Source organism: Chanodichthys erythropterus, chromosome 18, assembly GCF_024489055.1.
Source record: "Chanodichthys erythropterus isolate Z2021 chromosome 18, ASM2448905v1, whole genome shotgun sequence".
Classification (NCBI taxonomy): Eukaryota; Metazoa; Chordata; class Actinopteri; order Cypriniformes; family Xenocyprididae; genus Chanodichthys; species Chanodichthys erythropterus.
Genome location: NC_090238.1, coordinates 22,258,342 through 22,277,778, shown reverse-complemented (window position 1 = coordinate 22,277,778; position 19,437 = coordinate 22,258,342). Strand labels below are relative to the sequence as shown.

General features: G+C 38.1%; 2 protein-coding genes across 3 annotated transcripts; one reads left to right on the top strand and one right to left on the bottom strand.

Annotated features, from left to right (window-relative positions):
* Positions 1-219: 219 nt before the first annotated feature.
* qrsl1 (glutaminyl-tRNA amidotransferase subunit QRSL1) lies at positions 220-9,120 on the bottom strand. The gene is made up of 11 exons (XM_067366618.1): positions 8,973-9,120; positions 8,481-8,640; positions 8,301-8,399; positions 8,107-8,203; positions 5,060-5,221; positions 4,559-4,734; positions 4,363-4,475; positions 3,559-3,751; positions 3,266-3,383; positions 1,885-2,090; positions 220-1,417 (listed from the first exon to the last, which is right to left on the bottom strand). The coding sequence occupies exons 1-11, from the start codon at positions 9,033-9,035 to the stop codon at positions 1,200-1,202; spliced, it is 1,605 nt and encodes a 534-aa protein (XP_067222719.1). The 5' UTR covers positions 9,036-9,120; the 3' UTR covers positions 220-1,199.
* Positions 9,121-9,148: 28 nt separating this feature from the next.
* Positions 9,149-19,435, top strand: rtn4ip1 (reticulon 4 interacting protein 1). 2 transcript variants are annotated; one of them, XM_067366619.1, is made up of 9 exons: positions 9,149-9,533; positions 11,672-11,823; positions 11,952-12,020; positions 12,173-12,297; positions 13,110-13,158; positions 15,727-15,863; positions 15,948-16,131; positions 17,415-17,507; positions 19,258-19,435. In XM_067366619.1, exons 1-9 carry the CDS (start codon positions 9,302-9,304, stop codon positions 19,378-19,380), a joined length of 1,164 nt encoding a protein of 387 aa, XP_067222720.1. In that variant the 5' UTR covers positions 9,149-9,301; the 3' UTR covers positions 19,381-19,435. The 2 variants fall into 2 exon arrangements, with proteins under 2 accessions (XP_067222720.1, XP_067222721.1); XM_067366620.1 differs by lacking the exon at positions 9,149-9,533 and adding an exon at positions 9,833-11,385.
* The last annotated feature ends 2 nt before the right edge of the window (positions 19,436-19,437 follow it).

Below are 19,437 nucleotides of genomic sequence, written 5' to 3'. Positions count from 1 at the left end.
CATATTTGATCAGTCTAATCTAAAGGCATTTGCGACGTTAAATTGCGAAAATCTAGAGTTTTCACTGAAGGGTGTGTCCGTGGTGGCATGACAATCTTCGATGTTTCGCCATGAAACAGGAAATTGTTGTAACTCAGGCATGTGTGTCCGATCTGCCCCAAACTTCACATGTTTTATTAGAGTCCTGACCTGAACACATCTACATGCCAATATTAAGTTACAGTCATAGTGCCACCTGGGGGCAAAAGGAAATGTCCTGTTTTACACTGTGATTAACTCCTCATAGAGATTTAACCAGAAGCACATCATATGTTATCAGTCTAATCTTAAGACATTAGTGATGATAAATATCAAAGATCTTGAGTTTTCGTTGAAGGGGCGTGTCTGTGGCGGACTGACAAAGTCTGATGTTTCGCCATGAAAGAGGAAGCTGTTGTAACTCAGGCATACAATGTCCGATCTGCCTCAAACTGTACATGTGTGATAAGAGTCCTGGCCTAAAGACATCTATATGATAGTTAGTCATAGCGCCACCTGCTGGTAACAGGAAATCACTGTAATTCACTCCCAGTAACATTTCATAATGCCACTAAGTACCAAACATGCTATAAACATGTTAAATCATGCAACACTTGGCTAAGTGCTAATGTGTGCGATTAACGGCACAAAACAGGAAGTTGTTGTAACTTAGTCTTTATGATGTCTGATCTGCTCCAAACTTCACACGTTTGATAATATTTCTGGCCTGAACACATTTATATCGCAATATTCAGTTAAGTTCAAAGCGCCACCTGTCGGCAGCAGGAAGTGTGGCACTTTGAAATGACTTGGCCATGATTCTGCTGTATTTACTCGCTTACATGCATTTCACCCACTGTTCGCCCGGGTGCGAGGGCCCTTTCATCGCTGCTCCCAAATATCATTTATACTTTATTGACTCCATAATGTTTGACAAATAAAATAGTTACAAAATAGGCTCTTGATACATTTGCAATTTTCCTTTTTCTTTGCCACTGCTGAATAAATGTCACTTAATAAATGATGCAGCCCACAGTCCAAAATAGAGACTCATATACATCCAGTGTGCGGTTACAGCATTTGCACTCACTTATGCTCTCACTTCATGCATCCTGATACTGAATTTAACTGTCAAAGGTTTCATTTCCTCTGAACTTTACCTGTTCAGTCTTTGTGTTTTGTTATAATCCTACTGTATGTGTCCTTTCGCTAACTGATCGGTCCAGCTCCCTCTCACTTGAGTTTTCATGAAAACGGATCATTGGAAAGTTGAGTTGTTGCTCCATCCACTGGGCTACTGTCAACAACTTCCAGTCCTGTAGTGTCTGACCAATCAGCTGCAGGCCAATGGGAAGACCTCGGTGTGAGAGGGCTGTTGGCACTGTCACAGCAGGCAAACCTGTGGCAGAAAGAGAGTAAATACATATTAATAAGGAACCATAATTATATAAGACATGGCTGAGAAAAAGATCAAAAGAATTGGATTTTTGTTCCCTTTCAATATGGTTCACTCGCATTGCATTCCCTATCCACGTCAGTTACTGGCACAATGCAAATGAACCGTATCCGAAAGGGAACCAAGGTTACGTTAGTAGCCGGAATGTTTTGTTGGTTTATTGATCCATTAAACTCAGCTGTGAGTTTGTTTATACTGCTTCAGGAAACAACCCTGCTGTACTCAGAGGTCATTTAGCTGGAGATCACATGCCCTTCATGTTTGTTGTGATCACACTAAACTCCCCGATTTACCTTAAATCAGATGAGACAAACTACATCTGGACAGGTAAAGGAAGATAAGGACATGCAGTGGAATCTTCCTCCACTGAAAGGAGTCATTTCTTTCTCATATCCACTTCCTGTGCATACCTGCCATGTTGACAGGCTGGGTAAAGACATCCTCCTGAGCGCTGCGTGTTCGGTTGTCTTCTAGTATGAAGTCAGAGTAGCGGGCTGCATCGCTCAGCGTTGTGGGTGTGAGGAGAACGTCTATGCCAGAGCGGAAAACGTTTTTAAAATCTTCAGCGATAAGACGGCGTATTTGCTGAGCCTTTACAAAGTAATGTTCGTAGTTCCTGAGAAGACAGAGAGTAAAGAGTGATTTGACACACTGATATCTTTAACCACAGAGCAAAACCAAGGCACAACAATTGATACCAATGTTTGTTTGTTTTTTAAACAAAGAAAGATATTATACCATGGTAAAATTTTAGAAGTGCTACTTTTTTGTACTAGTATACAGTATAAACCTACAATGTTCTGTCTATTGAAAATCTCTGTATAAGTGATTGACATTTCCTTTTTGGCATACTGTTGCTTACCAAAATTATTTTGCAGGTAGCTAAGACTCAAATTGAGAACTAATGTACACTACTGTTCAACAAGATTTTTTAAGGTCTTGAAAGAAATCTTTAATTCTCACCAAGACTGCATTTATTTGATCAAAAATACAGAAAAAACTACAGAGCCCCTAAAGGGACATGGTGATGGAAAAAATATGACATAGGACAAAAAAAAAAAAAAAAGTCATTCCCATGAGAACCTTTGCATTAGGTCACAAGGAATTCAAAAGTTTTGCAAGCATTGCATTGCATTACATTGTAATAACATTGACAAATAATTTTTCCCCCCATCTCATATTTTTTCCATCACCATATCCCTTTAGGGCTTCCATAAAAAAATTGTAATATTGTGAAATATTTTTACAATTTAAAATAACTACTCTCTGATTTAATATATTTTACAATGTAATTTATTCCTGTGATCAAATCTGAATTTTCAGCATCATTACTCCAGTCTTCAGTGTCACATTATCCTTCAGAAATCATTCTAATATGCGATTTGGTGCTCAAGAAACATTTCTTATTATTATCAATTTTGAAAACAGTTGTGCTGCTTAATATCTTTGTAGAAACCGTAATACATTTCAGGAAACTTTTGTCACAATGTAAAAGTACTGTCATTTTTGATCAGTTTAATGCATCTTTACTGAATAAAAATACTTATTTCTTAAAAAAATAATCTTACTGACCCCAAAGTTTAACATCTGTATAACTATAATATGCCAGTAATAATGTAGTACCAATGCAGTAGTAGAAATAAAGCAAGTGAGCAAATTGAAATAACTTACAACAGTTTACAGAGATTTGAACATCTTTAAACAGACTGTGTGTGAGAGGGGCTATAAAAACTATGAATAAACTGTACAACGGATCTGAGAAAAGTGTAGTTCTGTTTTTGAGGCCCTCACGATTTCAGTAGGAAGTAGTTCCCCGAGAGGATTCTTCTGCGGACCACATTGTTAAAGCCTTCATGTCGTGTGGTGGCGTACATGGCATCTGTGGAGCTGTCAACTGCACTGCGGTGGCCTGAGGAGAAAATTAAAAAAAAAATAATAATAATAAAAGCACTTTTCAAATGTAGATGTTAAAATTTTATTTTGTAATTGTAACTTTACAAATAACACCTCCTTTTCAAAACCCATCATATAGGTCTAATTGTTACAGTATGTGATAGTTTTGGGAATGTTTAGGCTTTAAATACCGTATTCAAGCCCATCGAAACGTGCCATGTTTGATGCAACCTCAGAACAACATAGGACGTGGTAACAGACAATGGAGTGCTGTGTGTGTGGAAGAGATACTTCTTGTACTCGTGCCCCCGCCTGCTCAAACATGGCTGCGACTCGACTCCACTGGGCCAGAGTGTCCTTAGACAGGCCCGGAGCATGATATTCCTAAGATCACAGAAACTCTATTACTCTATCCTAACAAAAAAAATCATACAAACATAGCTAAATCTTACAATCAAATTTATGGGCCATACTTCACCCCAAAATCAGAAAAAAAGAAAATGAAGACCATTTTTTTGTGACCATTATTATTATTTTTTTGCATTGTGACAGCATTATGACAGTCCATTTCAGTAATCCTGCCTATCATGATATATACTTAGCATTTTAATTTATAAATTTACTATGCAAAAATACTATGCAATTTTTTCACATTACAGTTACATAATAAATAAGATTAACTTTATGCAACTTTAAGTAAATAATTATTTAAACATAATCAATATTATATTAATAATTACTTAATTTAAACAATTGATATAATTAATACATTATAAAAACATAATAATTAGTCAAATTAAATATTGACATGAAATTTCTTATCCTTTTTTCACTTGACAGTGAGATTCTTTCAAATGCTGCATGTTAAATTGATGGTTACCTAAATATATCATTTTTTTGTATATGGTAAGATAATTTGTCCAGCTTTACAAACAATGCTTGTGTGAAACTTTGAGTTATCAGCCTAGACCCTGTTAACCACACTGAGCATTTACCTTTGGTATGCCAACACATATGTCTCTAATGTCAAAGTGTTCAGGAAGGCTAGGTGGGGTGCTGGGTGCCTGGACAGTCGTTGAGTCTCTCTCGTCTCGGCCCTGCAGAATTCCTGAAAAACAAAACCACCCGAAAACATGAAGTACAAATTTAAATCAGTGACTCTCACATGTCAATCAACAAAAGTTCTTCTACTCAAGACAGTGGCGGCATCATGGACACTCCTGGTCATGATTCCTGGCACGTCCATTGAGTTGACCAGAGGGATGAGTCCGTGACGAGAGAGTAGGCCATAAGTGGGTTTCAGAGCCACGACCCCACAGAGAGAACCAGGGTTTCGTGTAGACCCTCCTGTATCAGATCCCAAGGCTCTAAGAGAAAAAAAAAACATTGAATAAAGCCTTATGTAATAATGTTTTTTTGGTACATACATACATGCACGTGAACATCTCTTACGTAATAAATCAAATGCAGAGGACTACACTCTAATGAATTATGTCTACATCTGTTCTGGAATTAATGCTAAAATATTAGATTGTATAATATATTGTTTCAGATATACAGAGAACTGTTCCTCTGCTTTCATTTGAAAAATAAATATGCGAACTGAGCTTTATGAACATGCTTGTTTTGAAACAAGTCCAGGTGTATTTTTTGACTGATGAATGCTGTAGGATTCAGAATTATTACACTTACAGGAAGCTGCTGAGGGAAGCTACTGCCGCTGCACTACCTCCTGAACTTCCTCCTGTGATTGACCAGTCAGAATCTGGATGTTCTCTGCTCTGCTCACGGTATTGTATTGCATAGCTCCATGGGTTACGAACTGGACCAAACACCCCATCTGTACTGCCAGCTCTTAAGAGGGAGAGAGGGGAAATGCTCACTTGCAGACACAATCTATTCAATTGAAATAGATAAACAGGTTCTTATAAATTATTTAAGCTACAGTTTTCAGTTTTCAACAAAGAATTTTTCAAAGAATTCTCTTATGTTCACAAAGGCTCCATTTATTTGATCAAAAATACAGTAAAAATACAAAACAGTAATATTATTACAATTTAAAATGATTGTTTTCTTCTTTAATATATTTTAAAATGTCATTTATTCCTGTGAAAGAAAAGCTGAATTTTCAGCACCATTACTCTAGCCCATTGTTTCCCAACCCTGCTCCTGGAGGCATTCCAACAGTGCACATTTTCGATATCTCCCTTATCTGACCCATACATTTTTAGGTCTTGCAGTCTCTACTAAAGAGCCGATGAGTTGAATCAGGTTTGTTTGATTAGGAAGAGTTCGAAAATGTGTAGTGTTGGTGTGCCTCCAGGAACAGGGTTGGGAAACATTGCTCTAGCCTTCAGTGTAACATGATCCTTCAGAAATTATTCTAATATGCTGTTTTGGTGCTCTATTACATGATCTTGTGTTCTTCTGGTCTTGTGTGGACTGTTATTTCCTGTTCTGTGCCATGTTTGTAGTCCATTGTAGTTTTTCTTGTTGATTAGTTCTTTGATTGTTCCCAGGTATGTTCTGTTTAAAAATTACCACTTGTGTATTTAATCCCCAGTGTTTCACATGTTCCTTGTCTGGTGTTGTCCTATGTTGGATGTTTCGTTGAGGTTCTCCGTTCTTCTCCCTGGTTTTCTCGTGTATATTTTGGTTGTTATTATTTTAATAAAGTTCTCCTGCACATGGATCCTGCCTTCACTCATCTCTGAGAGCACTTGGTGTTACAGAACACCAGACCATTTATGGATCTAGCAGTGAGACTTATGTGTCTCCGACAAGATCGCTGTATAGAGAACTATATTGGATGTTATCGAGATGGCTTATTTGACAAACATGGACAAGGTATGCTTCATGATTTTTTTTTTTTTTTTAAGGGGGGCTATCTGAACTGTTTAGGTCAGTCATGCCATTGCACAACCCTAATTGGACCCTGGATTTTTACATTGATCTTGCATTGCAACTGAGTGACTCTACTTATACTGGGAGTCGCACGGCACTCCTGCAGTATCCAACACACCAGCGTCTCTTCAAAACATGGCCACCACACCAGAGTTTCCAGGCATCATGGCCGGCAAGTCAGAATTTTCAGGCATCATGAATGTTGCATCTGAGGCTTGCAAGGTGGTTCCAAGGTGTTCAAGACTGGCTTCCTGTTTGGCGGAGACGCCGTTAATGTCGGTGCGAGTCGGGGCCGCGAACGCTTCAGGTTTTTTCCGAGGTGGCGGCACCAGATCTAGTTTTGCTCAAGGTGGCGGCGTCTGCTCATGAATTTTCCGTTTGCCCATATACGACCACAGCGGTCACCCTAGAACCCTCTGCCCTACCTGATGCAACCACGGATGTTGTTCATAAACTTCCTGATACAACCTCTGGGCTCGTCCCTGAGTTTCCTGTCGTCCCGGACATGACCACGGAGGTCACCCTTGCCTGTCTTGTTGGGACTATGGAGGTTGTCCGTGAACTGCCTATCCGTCCTGTTATGACTAACGAGACCTTGTCTGAACCATGTGTGTTCCCTGTGATGGCCACAGAGGGCATTTCTAACCTCTCTGTGCTCTCTGTTACAGTCCCGCCTGCTCCGCCATGGTTGGCTTCTGCTCTTCTGTTGTGGTTTCTAGCTTCGCCTGCTCCACTGTGGTGGTCACCAGCCCTGTCTGCTCAACAGTGGGGTTCTATTTCACCACCATGGGGATCTACAGTCCTGTCTTCTATGCTATGGTGGTTCATAGCTTCTGTCATGATTCCAGCCTGTGTTCTCCTGTCCTGTTTTCTGTTTTGTAGTCCATTGTAGTTTTTCTTGTTGATTAGTTCTTTGATTGTTCCCAGGTATGTCCCAAATTACCCTTTTGTATTTAATCCCCAGTGTTTCACATGTTCCTTGTCTGGTGTTGTCCTTTGTTGGGTGTTTTGTTGAGGTTCTCAATTCTGCTCTCTGGTCTTATGTTTATTTTGACTTACTTTGGTTGTTACGGTTATACAAGTTCTCCTGAACATGGATCCTGCCTTCACACATCTCTGAGAGCACTTTGTGTTAAACTCAAGAAATATTTCTTATAGACCCTTTTCACATGTCCAGGTTTTTGAAGTGGAAGTCGTCATAGTTGGGTAAAATTCTATGGCGGTGAATGAGAGAATACATTAAATATATTTTTTGTGTCTCCATTTTCTCAAGTGGCAAAAGAAAAACTCAACAACATTGTTTCCACAACTTTCAAAAAGAGGAAAAAAATAGAGAGAGATTGATAACGGAGGTCATAATAGAGAAAGATGTCAACTTTACCCAGAGCCGCTGTATTAGAAACACCCTCACAGCAGTGTTAACTAGTTTTTTGGGGTTTTTTTGTAATTTAATGAAAAGGTAATACAATACTAAGTAAAGTGCTATAAATACAAATACAAACATAAAAAAAAATATATATATATATATATATATATAAATAAAAACTTGCAGGATTTACGATGTTGATGACCGTTCAAATGCACCATCACAGTCTGTGAAGGTCCATTATCAATGTTGAATTTTTTTTTTTTTTTTTTGTGGGAACCGATGGATTTATTCAAGATTCTTCAGAATTTATTTAAAAACATAAATATCTTTACTTTAATCAGCTATGTACATTATCCTTGCTGAATAAAATCGTTAATTTCTTTAAAAAAAATCTTACTGACCACAAACTTTTACAAAAACAGTATCCGTAAATTGAGATGTAGGTGCACACGTGGAGAGATCTTACCCCATTGCAAACTCATCTAAATTCGTTTTTCCAACAAGAACTGCTCCTTGATCCAGCAGCTTCTGCACAACTGTAGCATTGAACGGAGGAACGTAACCTACAAATCCAAACAGACTAAATGTAAAACGCTCACAAATCATCCGAGATGCAGTACATGATTCTAAGCTTCAGTCTTTTAATGTATTTTGTCTGACCTTTAAGCATGTTTGAAGCACAGGTGGTCTCAATGTCCTCCGTGCAGAAGTTGTCTTTAACAGAGAAGGGAATGCCATCCAGAGGGCCAAGAGGTTTACCTTGCAAGAAAATACATAGAGCACATGTAAATTATTATTCAGTCATGAATTAAATCTACATTTTATGTGACACATATATACCTGTGCGGAGCCTATTGTCTGCTCTCTGTGCTTGTTCCATAGCCACCTCCTCTGTAATGGTGATAAAAGCATTCAGGTAACGTGTCCTTTGTATTTGGTTGATGCATTTTCTGCAGAGCTCAGTGGCAGACACCCTTCCATCCCTCAGTGCCTGGGATACCTGTAGAAGGCATAAAATTTGGCTTATTGAGACATGTAAAGTGTTTTTTTTTTTATTATTTATTATTTTAGTAAGTAGTTATATAAATGCCATGTATCTGGATATTAAGCTAAATCTAAAAATCTCATTACACCCTGTTGTAAAACAGCATAAATTGCTTTGCTGGTCCTAGAAGGTCTACCAGTCGTGTCAGACTGAATTTAGAGAGGTTTTAAGTTGTAACATTACGTAACACAGTGCCAAGAAAAAGATCGCAGAGAATCCTCATAAAGTTTAATTCTTGTTTACACGAAAGCGTTATAAATTAATTTAAGGTTAAAGTAAGCACAGACCTCTCTAATGGACAGGCCGAGCATCGCTGTTGCCGGACGAAACGCCGCACTGGAGGCTGACATGACACTTTCTGTTGACCTGACCTCGCTGACGTTCCATTGTCTCTGCTCTCTGATTGGTCAATCGAAGAGAGCTGCAGCTTGTGATTGGTTCAGTGCGTCGTGTGAAAGTTCATCGGATTGTTTTGACTTTGCAGGACATGAGATGCACTGAACTTGTGAGTGTTATCAAAGATTTGTGTTTTATTTCTAATCGATGACGGGCTTATGAGACTGTCAGCGATATCCCCAGGAGGAGAGCCTTGGAATATTTTTATGATTGATCAACCATGCTAATGTGTAGACGGTGGTTGGTGTGCTCGCTGAGGGGTCAGTATAGGAGCTTCAGTTTCTCAGCCTCCCGCAGGACTGTGATGCCCGCATGGGTCATCGACAAATACGGGAAAAACGAGGTGTTGCGGTTCACCAAGAACGCGGCGCTTCCGATCATCCACTATCCCAATGAAGTGATCGTGAAGGTGCACGCTGCGGGTATTAACCCCATCGACATCAGTATGAGGGGTATGTGACGGTGTCTTAATGTGTTTATATCGTGTTATGTTGTGTAGAATAAATCAGAAAATTTTGACACTTTCATATAACTTGTGAATGAGTGACACATATTTCACATATTTCATGAAGATGTTTGAACTCAGGTTACTATACCATGCAATATATCATAATTGTGAATTGCCTAGTCATTTTAAGCTGTCATTAGTGTGGTGCTTGCTGAATACAGTCATTTTTATGTGCTTTTGTCATTTGTATTATATTTATATTTTACTTATTAGCTAATTTATTATTAAGTTTTAGTAATGTTATTACTTCAATTTCAAATTTTTATTTTATTTCAGCTTTATTTCAATCAATTATTTAATTATTTTTTATTATTTATAATCAATTAATTAAAAAGAATAATTGATTTTTTTTTGTTTTAGTTAACTATAGCTACACTGCTTACAGTATTTCAAAATAAACCTCAACACAGTGATCAGGTAATGTATCAACCTGTAGCAGTTCTTTTCCCCCCAAAAAAAGCTAAAATATATTCAAATTAATTATGTCAAATTAATATGAAAAGAGACAGACCGTGCAGTTGTCTATATGATGATAAATTATTCCTGAAAGCCCTAAACCTTGATATTTGTTCAACTTTAGCATTTGTGTCAAAACACCTTAGTAATGCCCTAGCAACCAGCAAAAACACTAGCATCTGCAGAGCAACAGCTTTTTGAAGAGGTTTGCATAGCCATGCACTACTTCCATATACTTCAGAAATGGTATGTACATGCACAGATTTTCTGAACTCTAAGATGAGGTGTTTCATGCACAAGCAAGGTTTTTTTTTAAAGTATCTTTACAACTGATTTATATCAGTGGCTTTTACTCAGCTGCTTAGTGAATTCTTCCTCACCTTTACACTAGTTTGCCTATATGCAAAGTCATGTAAAAACATACCACTTTATCATGTTATTTTGAAAGGATGGGTCACAAGGCATGTTGAGACCGGCCTGACTTTGTCTTTAACGCCATAAATCTGTATTACTCATTGCGCGGCTCGCAAGCCTCCTGTGGTTCACAAACTTTAATTTGTGGCTCGCATGGCAGTAAATAATACGGTGATATGATCATGCAGTCAATGCAGATATTTCATAAAACATTAAAAACTAACAGGGCTATAACATAACCCAGATAGCAAATGACATCTGGCCCAGTTGTGGCCCACATCTCCCACATTCTTCTGGCCCACATACCACATGAAATGGCGGCGATGACTCAACCTGAGTGTGCCTGGCAATAGCATACATATCCAGGCCTCATCAGGGCCAACTATGGCACAATTGGCCCAGTTCTGGCAGTGGCAATGGTCACATGGGCCACATCTGGGCCATAGACAGCAAGCCACAAACCCACATTAAAACCGGCTTGATGTGTGTGGGCCAGATACGGCCCATATGACCATTACCGCTGCCAGAAGATCTGAGCCATATGTGCCATAGTTTTAACTTTGGTGTGCATATGATACACATATGTTTGATGTGCATATAATACACACTTTTGACGTACATATAATACGCCCCCTACCCCACTCCACTACCACTATCTACCCATCGCGTATCATATCCACACAAAAAGTAATTTCAGTGTATAAATAGCACACCAAATACAAACATAAACTCTCAACCATGAACACCATAAAGAGGAAACAGAGAAACAGCCTCACCAATGAACATCTTGCATGCCTTACAAAGATTGCAACAACAAGCTACAAATAAAGTAAAGAAAATGCATGCATGCTTCCACTAATCCCAGGTAATCCTGCTTTTTTTTGTCATTAAGGGAAATCATCTTGTCTCAGTTACAGATTTGAATGGTAAATGATAATTTGTATTTATTGCATTGCATATTGTATGTTCAGGCATGACAGGTTGATTAGCAGACATGCTATTTATGACTGGATGTAACTTTTGATACTTTGCGGTAAAAGTGGCTCTCCTATTGACTTTGTCTTATCAGTGCGGCTCTCATGAAAAAAATTGTGAAGATTACTGGCATAAATAGTTAAAAGAAACCTATTTAATTTTAAAATGTTTTAAAAATATTTTCTAGGAAGAGCTTATGGTGTACGTAATAAAGTCTTTCTTTCGTGTTACTTATAGGTGGTTATGGAGCAGCTACTATGGCTATGAAACGTGACCCACTGAACATAAACCAGACAGGCAGTGAGTTTCCTCTAATCCTGGGGCGTGATGTATCCGGAGAGATCATGGAATGTGGGCTGGATGTGAACTACTTTAAACCAGGAGATCAGGTGCTCTATTCGGTTATTATTCCATATAATGTCATATCTGTATATTCAATGTCCAATAATTACCCTAAAATCATCAGTTATTGAGGCCATAGTCTACAATGGGATTTAAAAGTGTTTTTCTCTGTTAGGTGTGGGCCGCTATCCCTCCATGGAAGCAGGGCAGCCTTGCAGAGTTTGTAGTGCTTAGTGCCAATGAGGTAATGTTCAGATTCATGTTTTGTAGTATAAACATATAAAAGCATTCATTCATATATGTAGATAACAGTACAGCAGTTTTGACACGTCACATGACAACTGTTGTCCTTTACATAATTACATTACTCCTACATTGTTAATTTCTATGATTTAGGTGTCCCATAAGCCCAAATTGCTTAGCCACGTTGAAGCAGCATCCATCCCGTATGTGGCTGCAACAGCCTGGTCTGCCATCGTCAACACCGGTGGCCTGAACAAAGACAACTGTGCTAAGAAACGGCAAGTACTTCAGGTTCATCTTTCAGTGATTGCATCACATTGTCCAATGCTCCTATTGAGTCGAGTAGGAGCAGGTCTTAATTTCCTCTGATTAATAGGGTCATCTCACATAGAATCACATTTTTGATATTTCCTTGTTATAAAAACTATTTATTGAAATTGAGCTGCAAAAATTTCTTGTTTCTTTATTTTTTGCAACAGTATTGATAGTGATAGTATTGTTCCTAACACCAGAAGAATTAATGACGAGTAAAATGTTGGAAATGTTTGAAAAACTTTGAAATGCACAGCAGCATAAAACAATCAATTCAATCCTAAACGACAGAGAAAGCATGTTTAATAGTCATTATGAGTGTAAGCATTATAATATATATAATATCCTTTTATACTAAAACTACTTGTTCCTTTCTCCTTTTTGTTTTGTCTTGTCTTGTTCTGTCTCTAGTTTTATCTCCAGCATCTAATTGGTCTGATTTATTCTGTTAATTATGTCCTTATAGTATTAACTGAATTAGCATGTAACAAAATTAGATTAGGCATCCCAAAATAATCAAAAATGACATTAATTACCAGATTGAAGCATGTATTTACAAATGTGCTACGTTATTTAGCAGATTATTCTTATTTAAAGACAACTGTACATTATATGCAGAAAGTTCTGCTTTGCTTGAAACACAGTGATCTCAGCAATACTTGAACACAACAAGGGTGATTTTAAATAATTATTACTTACTTTAGAGGCTTAGATGAATCATAATAGATGTGCATTTGATTAAGGCTGGCTGTAACAGATCTATCCTTTCTTCATACAGTGTTCTTATCCTGGGAGGATCAGGAGGATTGGGAACCTTTGCTATACAGGTGATGATGATGATAATTTTTTTGCATGTAACATTACAAATTACTTTTCTAATGGGTAATAAAACATATAAAGCTCTGGAAAAAATTAAGAGACCACTTAACATTGATTTCTGAACTTGGAGTGGTCTCTTAATTTTTTCCAGAGCTGTAGGTCTGTTTTCACAGACATGGCTTAGATTAAAGGGTTAGTTCACCCAAAAATTACCCTCATGTTGTAAGACTTTCGTTCATCTTCAGAACACAAATGAAGATCTTTTTGATGAAATCTGAGAGTTTCTCCATAGACAGCAACACAGTTAACTTTGACGCTTCAAAATTTTAGCAAAACTAACTAATCCATAATTAAAGCTGCAAACAGCTGGCACCCGGTGGCCTTAAGGCCAGAACACACCAAGCCGTCGCTGACGAACTAGTGGCGATGAAAGCAGACTGCGGGGTTGGCTCACGTCGGCAGCGTCTGTGTCCAAAGTTGGCCTGACACACCAAACCAACGCTAAACAGCCGAGGGCCAAGCAGCACGTCGGTTCTGCGCCTGCATGAAATGCCTTTCTGAACCATCAGGTGGCAGTAGCTGAACAGCCAATCAGAATGATCAGATGGGCCGACGGACCGACGAGCTCCAACGGCGATTCAACATTTTGAATCGGCCGAAAAAAGCAGACGAGGACTAACTTCAGTCGACGGTGCGGAACACACTGAGAAAACTTAGTTGGCCATCAGCTTGGTGTGTTCTTTCCTTTTGGAAAACAGTGAATAGTGGCTGACATGCATGTAAGCGAGTCATTTCGACGTGCCACACTTCCTGCTGACAACAGGTGGCACATTGACTATTACTGAATGTTGCCATGTAGATATCTTCAGGCTAAGACTATTATCAATCATGTGAAGTTTGGAACAGATCGGACATTGTTTGCCTGAGTTACAACAACTTCCTGTTTCATGGCGTTAATCGCAAACATTAGCACTAGTCAAGTGTTGCATGATTTAATGTGTTTCTAGTATGTTTGGTACTTCCTGGCATATTTAAATGTGTTTCTGGGAGTGAATTATTGTGCAAAGCATGCCATTTCCTGTTGTCAGCAGGTGGCGCTATGACTAACTGAATATTGGCATAGAGATGTCTTCAGGCCAGGACTCTTATCACACAGGTGGTGCCATAACTGTGACTGAATATTGTCATGTAGATGTCTTCAGGTCAGGACTCTAATGAATCATGTTAAGTTTGGGGCAGATCGGACACACATGCCTGAGTTACAACAACCTCCTGTTTCATGGCGAAACATCGAATTTTGTCAGGCCACCACGGACACACCCTTCAGTGAAAACTCTAGATCTTCGCAATTTAACGTCGCAAAGGCCTTTAGATTAGACTGATCAAATATGATGTTTATCTGATTAAATCTCTAAGATGAGTTTGTTAAAGTACAATGTCTGGAAATAGCAAAAACTGCAAAAAAATTTGCAGAGAAAATTCAAAATATCTCACTTCCTGTTGGGTTTACAGATTTGCACAGAGGGACTTTTTTTGTAGGGATTGGGCTGTTACATGTGTTTACCGAATTTCATACCTCTATGTGAAATGTAGTGTGAAAGGCGCTTAATTGAAGTTTTGGAGGTGGCGCTATCAACCCATTTTGCCACACCTGACCATTCTGAAACCCATATGTTACGTAATTTTTCACCACTCCTAATGCGTATGCAAAGTTTCATGAGTTTCGAGCATGTTTAGGCCCTCAAATGCGATTCATTTCGGAGAAGAAGAAGAATTGACCGAGCAATTACAATAGGGTCTAAAAATTGAGTGTTTTAGTCCAAATTTTCGGAAGAGACTCAATCGCTTTTTATGAAGATCAGATTTAATTTAGGCTTTTGTTCGCATAAAAACATTGATCAGCGAACATAAATCGAGGCTCAACCGAACCTGAATGACACGCGAGAACAAACCTCTTCGGCAAGCTCAAACGTGCTGCGTAACACACGAGAATGAACCTCATTGGTTCTCGCACGTAATGCGAACATGCTTGAGCTTCTGTTTACCACAACTGATGTGTGATGAATGTTTAAATGTGAATAAAAGCCTAAATTCAATCTGTTCATCATATAAAGTGATCATGTCTCTTCAAAAAATTTGGACTAAACTGCTCAGTACCTATTGATTAGTTTTACGATCTCTTTATGAACTTTTTTGAAGTGTCAAAGTTTCAATTGTGTAGGCTGTCAATGGAGGCACAGAAAGATCTCAGATTTCATCAAAAAGATCTTCATTTGATGAAATGAGGGTGAGTAATTAATGACAGAGTTTTCATTTCTGAGTCAACTAAACCTTTAAGCCAGGATAAAGGTCTTAGTTCAATAAGGGTATTTAAGTAGCTTTTATAATCATGCCTAGAAGAAAAAACATTACTGGTGTGTATCTTGAGTATCTTGAAGTTGCTTTCAGCTCAAACATGCATTTTAGTCTAGGACTAGTCTAAGCCTCATCTGTGAACCCGGGGGATAATCATCTGTGTGTTACACTGCTGTATGATTGACATTTTGATTAAGATTTTGGTTTTTACTTCTCGACAGATGATAAAGGCCTGGGGTGCCCATGTGACTGTAACGTGTTCCCAGAATGCAGAGCGGCTGGTGAGAGATCTGGGCGCTGATGATGTCGTGGACTACACTGCTGGACCGGTTGAAAAGCAACTACAGACTTTAGAAAAGTTCGTTTTTGGGCAACTAGCCTGTGACTATTTTTTTGATGGAACTTGTATCAGAAGTTGAGTTTATTTCTTTCTCTCTTTCAGGTTTGATTTGATTCTAGACAATATTGGTGGTGAAACTGAGAAATGGGCACTAGATCTCCTAAGACCCTGGAATGGTGCTAAATATGTTACTCTAATAACACCGTTCCTGCATAACACAGACCGACTAGGCCTAGCAGACGGAATGATGCAGTCTGGAGTCACCATAGGATGCAAAGTGCTGAAGGTAGGGACTTCTTGTCCATGTGCCGGTGAAAAAACATCTAGAATGAGTTTCCTCTGCCACAGAGGCTGGAACCATTTTTTATGGTTTATCAGTTTATAGCCATGACCTTTCATACAGTAGGTCATGTATGTGCGTGAATTAGCAGTTTGTGTAAATCACTTAAGTTTCTTAAAAAATATTGAGAGACTTAAGGAAAAAGAACCTAAAAGTAGGTGAAAGTAAGTGAAGTTCCCCCACCCTACAAACCAGACTTTCATAGTCACACACACACTACTGTTCAAACGATTAGGGTCGATAAGATTCTTTAATGTTTTTGAAAGTGGTCTCTTATGCTCACCAAGGCTACATTAATGTGTTCATAAAAATAGTAAAACAGTAATATTGTGAAATATTATTACAATTTAAATTACATTTTCATTTATTCCTTTGGTGGCAAAGCTAAATTTTCAGCAGCCATTATTTCAGTCTTCAGTCTCACACGATCCTTTAGTTGATTTGGTGCTCAAGAAACATTTCTTACTATCAATGTTGAAAACAGTTGTGCTGCTGAATATTTTTGAAGAATAGAAAGTACAAAAGAAATAGCAAGCTTTTGTCACATTATAAATGTCTTTAGTGTTTTTTTTTTTTAACAATTTAATGCATCCTTGCTGAATAAAATTTTTTTTTTTTTTTTTTTTTTTTTTTAATTGTGCTGATGTCTTTGTATTCTGCAATGTATAGATGTAGCGATGTATTTTGTGGAAAGTTTTTTTTTTTTTTTTTTTTGTGGTTTGTCAGAACACCTTACTTGCAGTGGTTCATGTTTCAGCAGGAAATTCACACTCCTGTCCCTGTTAGTCTGGCATTAAGCCCACACAAAAATGCTTGTTTTTAATGTTTCTACTTGAGTAAACATTTCAGAAATTCTCAGTTGTTGGAATTTAAAAACTTTAGAGACCGGAACTGTCAAAATGTGTCATTTTCTCAGGGGACATTCCCGACATAAAAAATGAGCAGTGATCTCACTCCAGTGAATGGCATTCAGTTATCAAATACACTTTCCTTTCACTGCTGTGACCCATTAATGCTTCACACCACCCTGTCCTGTGGCGTAGGGACAGAAGAAATGATTTAATGAATGAAAATATACTGATCCAGAATGAAAGAACAATGGAGGATATGAAAGTATAGAAGGGTCAGGAACCTAAACCTGATTACCTGACACAATTTCATTCTTTTGTCAAGTTAGAGATGTGGAGGTAGAAGGTTGTTCAGTGCTATTTCTCTCTCTTCTTTCTCAGCATCTCAGGAAAGGAGTGCACTATCGCTGGGGTTTCTTTGCTCCAAGTGGCCCTACGCTGGACGAGATCAGCGAAATGGTTGATTCTGGAAAGGTACATCAGACTGAGTGTATTTCATGTTTGTGAGACTCTAGCTGCGTCTGAAAGCTGAAAAATGCTGCCTCTGCAGGCAGCATACGGAGGTAGTAGGACAACAAGGCACATTCAAATCCAGTGATCATGTCACATCCTATCTACTGATTGAGATACCTTCATCTGATTGATTTTTCATCTGATAGATATATCATCGCTGCCTTTGATATCCCACTATCCTGTGTTTTTCCTATTCCATGACATTTACTGTGTAAATGTATGTTTTTGACTAACACTTTCCACTTTAGATGCAAGTTCTAGTGAGAAATTAGTATTGCAGTAATTAAATATTTGCTTAGTTATCACCAAAGCTCTATTTTCCTGTAGCTCATCAAACCGTTAAGCTGCCTCAGAAGTCTGTCTGAAATCAGTTTGCACACATTCACACTTCCTGCAGAGTTATTACCTGATTTAGCTACAAGTCAGCTGCCTAAGATTTCTCCTTCCTGTCTCTTCACTTGTATACACGATTCTCAGTTGTGGCACATTGGATTGCAGATTTTAACTTTTTTGCAGGAAGAAAAATTATTCCATATCAAAATAGAATGACATAGATGTATTGCTGGTAAAAGATTAGATTCTGTGATCACAATTGCACATTTACCTGTGGTACCCCTAAGTCTTGTGCTGTTTATTTGAACACAGAAATGAGAGTCATCAGGCGCTTGTGTTATGACAACTTGACAGTTCCATGGTGAGAACAAAAGTGTGAAGGGCCACTAACCTCATGAAAGACATCAGATACAGCAAACACTGTACCAGACATATACACAAGACAGACACGTCATCGAAAGACTAGTTATGGAGCTGTGGGATTTTAATATCAGACATTACAGAAGAGAAAAAAACCCCAAAAGAATGTTATTAAAGTTACTATAATATTTCAGTATATCCTTTATACTTAAATGTTAAGCAGCATTTAAAGGAGCTTTTTCTATATTTGTAAGCAAAAAAGTTTTTCAAGCTAGAAACCTTTAACATATCTAAGTAAAAAAAAAAAAAAAAAAGGTTGTGATGCAGAGAGCAACAGACAGGAAATGTATCTCATCTTTTGTTTCCTTTAAAGCATTGTGCTGTTGTGCCTGCATGTCCTGTTTGTTTGGTAACCAGGTTTGTTTGTTTTCGCTCTCAACTTCAAGATTGTGGTGTTTTAGACAAGATATTCAATACGATAACTTTTTTCTTCCTTTTTTTTTCTTTTTTTTTTAACAATACAATATGATGTTTGGACAGACTTTTGGTCTTATTTGTAAGTTACATGTATTTGAAGTTTAATGTATTTATTTGTTCTTTTTAGTGTTATTAATGCTTCAGATTGTAGTTGTAATTGTAGTGAATCAGTTCACGTTTGGTAATAAGTTGAGATAAATCAGTTCAGCAGATTGTATATCTTTTCAAAGATGCCATAAACTCTTTCCAGAGACAGTCCCGGAACAAATTGTGCTCAAGGGCATAATGGTGACGATGAGAAATTGGTTCTTATGTGGGTCAAACCAGCAGCTTTCTGTTTACTAGCTCAGAATACTAACCTCTACACCACAGTGCACCCAACTTGAACTATTACTCACTCTAACATCAACTAATGCAGTATAAGCACACTTTATTTTGATTTTCAGGCTTTATATTCAGTGGATTTGTAGGCATTTTCAGTTAACCTGTAGGTCTTATGTCCTTTTAGTTTTAACTTTTGTTATCTGTTGTATCGTTATAGGTCCGTCCTGTGGTGGAGGAAGTTTTCTCATTTACTCAGGTGCCTCAAGCCTTTCAGAAAGTAGAGCAGGGTCATGCTCGTGGCAAAACTGTGGTCTCCATCACTGAGGAGCAGAAAGAGTAACTATGGCAACCAAAAACATACTTAAGCTGTTAAACATGGCACTTTTTTTAATGTCCG

What these genes read in the sequence shown, in the direction of transcription:
- rtn4ip1 (XM_067366619.1), top strand. Translation starts at nt 9,302, where the DNA reads ATGCTAATGTGTAGACGGTGGTTGGTGTGCTCGCTGAGGGGTCAGTAT. An exon ending in CATCGACATCAGTATGAGGG is followed by an intron (nt 9,534 to 11,671) that starts GTATGTGACGGT and finishes TGTTACTTATAG; the next exon opens with GTGGTTATGGAGCAGCTACT. An exon ending in AAATGGTTGATTCTGGAAAG is followed by an intron (nt 17,508 to 19,257) that starts GTACATCAGACT and finishes GTATCGTTATAG; the next exon opens with GTCCGTCCTGTGGTGGAGGA.
- qrsl1 (XM_067366618.1), bottom strand. Translation starts at nt 9,035, where the DNA reads ATGTCAGCCTCCAGTGCGGCGTTTCGTCCGGCAACAGCGATGCTCGGC. An exon ending in GCTTCCCTCAGCAGCTTCCT is followed by an intron (nt 4,735 to 5,059) that starts GTAAGTGTAATA and finishes TTTTTCTCTTAG; the next exon opens with AGCCTTGGGATCTGATACAG. An exon ending in TTTCGATGGGCTTGAATACG is followed by an intron (nt 3,384 to 3,558) that starts GTATTTAAAGCC and finishes TTTTCTCCTCAG; the next exon opens with GCCACCGCAGTGCAGTTGAC.